At 49.6% G+C, this 2,702-nt stretch overlaps 1 protein-coding gene across 1 annotated transcript in view; it reads left to right on the plus strand.

Moving 5' to 3' along the window:
* Positions 1-2,199, plus strand: part of usp8 (ubiquitin specific peptidase 8) — a 7,552-nt gene extending 5,353 nt beyond the window's left edge. The window contains 7 exon segments of the mRNA XM_016506746.1: positions 477-551; positions 628-683; positions 686-939; positions 975-1,288; positions 1,427-1,569; positions 1,646-1,778; positions 1,857-2,199. Coding sequence (XP_016362232.1) covers positions 477-551; positions 628-683; positions 686-939; positions 975-1,288; positions 1,427-1,569; positions 1,646-1,778; positions 1,857-2,015 — 1,134 coding nt within the window. The 3' untranslated portion in view covers positions 2,016-2,199.
* The last annotated feature ends 503 nt before the right edge of the window (positions 2,200-2,702 follow it).

The following is a 2,702-nucleotide window of genomic DNA, read 5'->3' on the forward strand; positions in this document are numbered from 1 at the left end:
CACACTCTCTCTCTCTCTCACACACACACACACACACACACACTCAGCAGCATCAGGACGGCTGAACGCAGCATGTTTAGGTTGATCTATGGAGGGTTGAGTAGGAGTGTGGGATAGTGACAAAAAATATATCTAAATATTTTCTGGGATTTTGTCAGTAATGATAATTGAATGAGTAGAAACAGCACTCATGTGCTTACGTGATACGGATTAACTATATCCTTTCATATGAATATACAACAAAACGTGTGGGGAAAATTGGCAACGTAGGCCTATATGTTGAATTTTGGGGCAATCTAACAGAATTAAAATAGGCCACATTATGCAGGGAAAACGTGTTTTTTGTTGCGTTTTTGTGAAGAAAGTGACAACTCATCTCGCACATTGTTAAAACAATAAACATCGCACACCCCTTGTGTAATGTGAACGACATCACACACTTGAACAGGAGTGTGTAACCTGTGTGTGTGTTCCAGAGGGAGTCTCTGACGCGAGCACACAGTGAGGAGATGGGCCGAACCGTCCCAGGGCTGCCAGACGGCTGGATGAAGGTAAGAGCAGCAGGTGTTTGTCGTGTCGTGTTGTTGTTCGCTGGCGTTTCTAACCCTGAGCTGCTGGTCTCTGCAGTTTCTGGACACGGTGACAGGCACCTACAGATATTACCACTCTCCCACCAACCGCGTGCTCGGCCGTCTGCAGCTCAGATCCGGAACCTGAACCCGGTGTTTGGAAGTCAGGGGCCGTTGCTAACGGGCCTCCGTAACCTCGGCAACACCTGCTACATGAACTCTATCCTCCAGTGCCTGTGTAACACGGTCGCCATGGCAGACTATTTCAACAGGAACATCTATCAGCACGACATTAACCGGTAATCCATCTTTCAGACGTCACTGATTAAACGATCACATTCAGCGTGAATCAGAGTGACTCTGTGTCTGTGTGTGTGTGTGTGTGTGTGTGTGTGTGTGTGTGAGTTTCTCACATCTTCAGGAACGATACGCCTCGCACCAGAAAGCATGATAAAGACGGGCATTCTCTCGTTCTCTGTCAGGCGGATAAGCGGCGTGGGTATAAGGAGGAGGACATCGATCATCTGGACGACGTGAGCGCAGCAGAGCTGGCCTGGTCCAAACACAGGCTCCTGAACGAGTCCATCATCGTGGCTCTGTTCCAGGGTCAGTTTAAGTCCACGGTCCAGTGCATGAGCTGCCAGCACAAGTCCCGCACCTTCGAGACCTTCATGTACCTGACTCTGGAGATGACGTCCAGCAGCAAGTGCTCGCTACAGGTCACACACACTCACACACAATTGAAAAAATTGAAATTTCCACTTGGTGTGGAGTCACTATTCTCTCAGAGTTAGATCGATTATTAAGACTTTATAGTCATAGTGACTGGCTTTAATCACTGCTGTGTGTTTGTACAGGACTGTCTGAAGCTGTTCTCTAAAGAGGAGCGTCTGACCGACAGCAACCGCTTCTACTGCCGCCACTGTAAGACACACCGAGACGCCATCAAGAAGATGCAGATCTGGAAAGTTCCGCCCATTTTACTCGTACACTTGAAACGGTGAGTCACGTCTTTAGCGCAGGGCTCTGATATCCCATAAAGCAGCGTGTCAAACGTGTTGGTGTGTGTTTGTAAGGTTTAAATACGACGGGCGGTGGCGGGAGAAGCTGCAGACGCTGGTGGATTTCCCGCTGGATAATCTGGACCTGTCACAGTACGTCATCGGACCCAAACCCAACCTGAAGAAGTACAACCTGTACGCTGTGTCTGTGAGTCACTTACTCTCTCTCTCTCTCTCTCTCTCTCTCACACACACACACATGATCTGTGACGTCTCGTCTCTGCAGAATCATTACGGTGGGCTGGACGGCGGTCACTACACTGCTTACTGTAAGAACCCTCTCAAGCAGCGCTGGTTCAAGTTTGACGATCACGAGGTGTCCGACATCTCCGCCTCCTCCGTGCGCTCGGCCGCCGCCTACATCTTCTTCTACTCCTCTCTATGAGGGTCAGCGACAGGTTGTCACCATGGTGACCGGGTGATTGACGCATGTGTGACATGCAGCTGTGGGCGGGCTATAGCCCTTTGCATGAGGACTGATGGACACTTCTGCTGAGGGAACGCCCCTCCCTCTCTCTCAGTGTCTATCTCTCGCTCTCTATCTCTCAGTGTCTCTCTATCGCTCTCTCTCTCTCTATCTCTCGCTCTCTCAGTGTCTCTCTCTCTCTCAGTATCTCTCTCTCTCTCTCTCTCTCTCTCTCTCCCTCTCCCTCTCTCGCTCTCTGTGTCTCTCTCTCTCTCAGTATCTCTCTCTCTCTCAGTATCTCTCTATCTCTCTCTCTATCTTTCGCTCTCTCAGTGTCTCTCTCTCTCTCAGTATCTCTCTATCTCTCTCTCTCTCAGTATCTCTCTATCTCTCTCGCTCTCTCAGTGTCTCTTTATCTCTCTCTCTCTCTATCTCTCGCTCTCTCAGTGTCTCCCTCTCTCTCAGTATCTCTCTCTCTCTCTCTCTCTATCTCTCGCTCTCAGTGTCTCTCTCTCTCTCTCAGTATCTCTCTCTCTCTCGCTCTCAGTGTCTCTTTATCTCTCTCTCTATCTCTCGCTCTCTCTCTCTCAGTATCTCTCTATCTCTCTCTCTCTCTCTATCTCTCGCTCTCTCAGTGTCTCCCTCTCTCTCTCTCTCAGTGAGCGG

Source organism: Sinocyclocheilus anshuiensis, unplaced genomic scaffold (genome assembly GCF_001515605.1).
Source record: "Sinocyclocheilus anshuiensis isolate Anshui unplaced genomic scaffold, SAMN03320099.WGS_v1.1 scaffold1059, whole genome shotgun sequence".
Lineage (NCBI taxonomy): Eukaryota > Metazoa > Chordata > Actinopteri > Cypriniformes > Cyprinidae > Sinocyclocheilus > Sinocyclocheilus anshuiensis.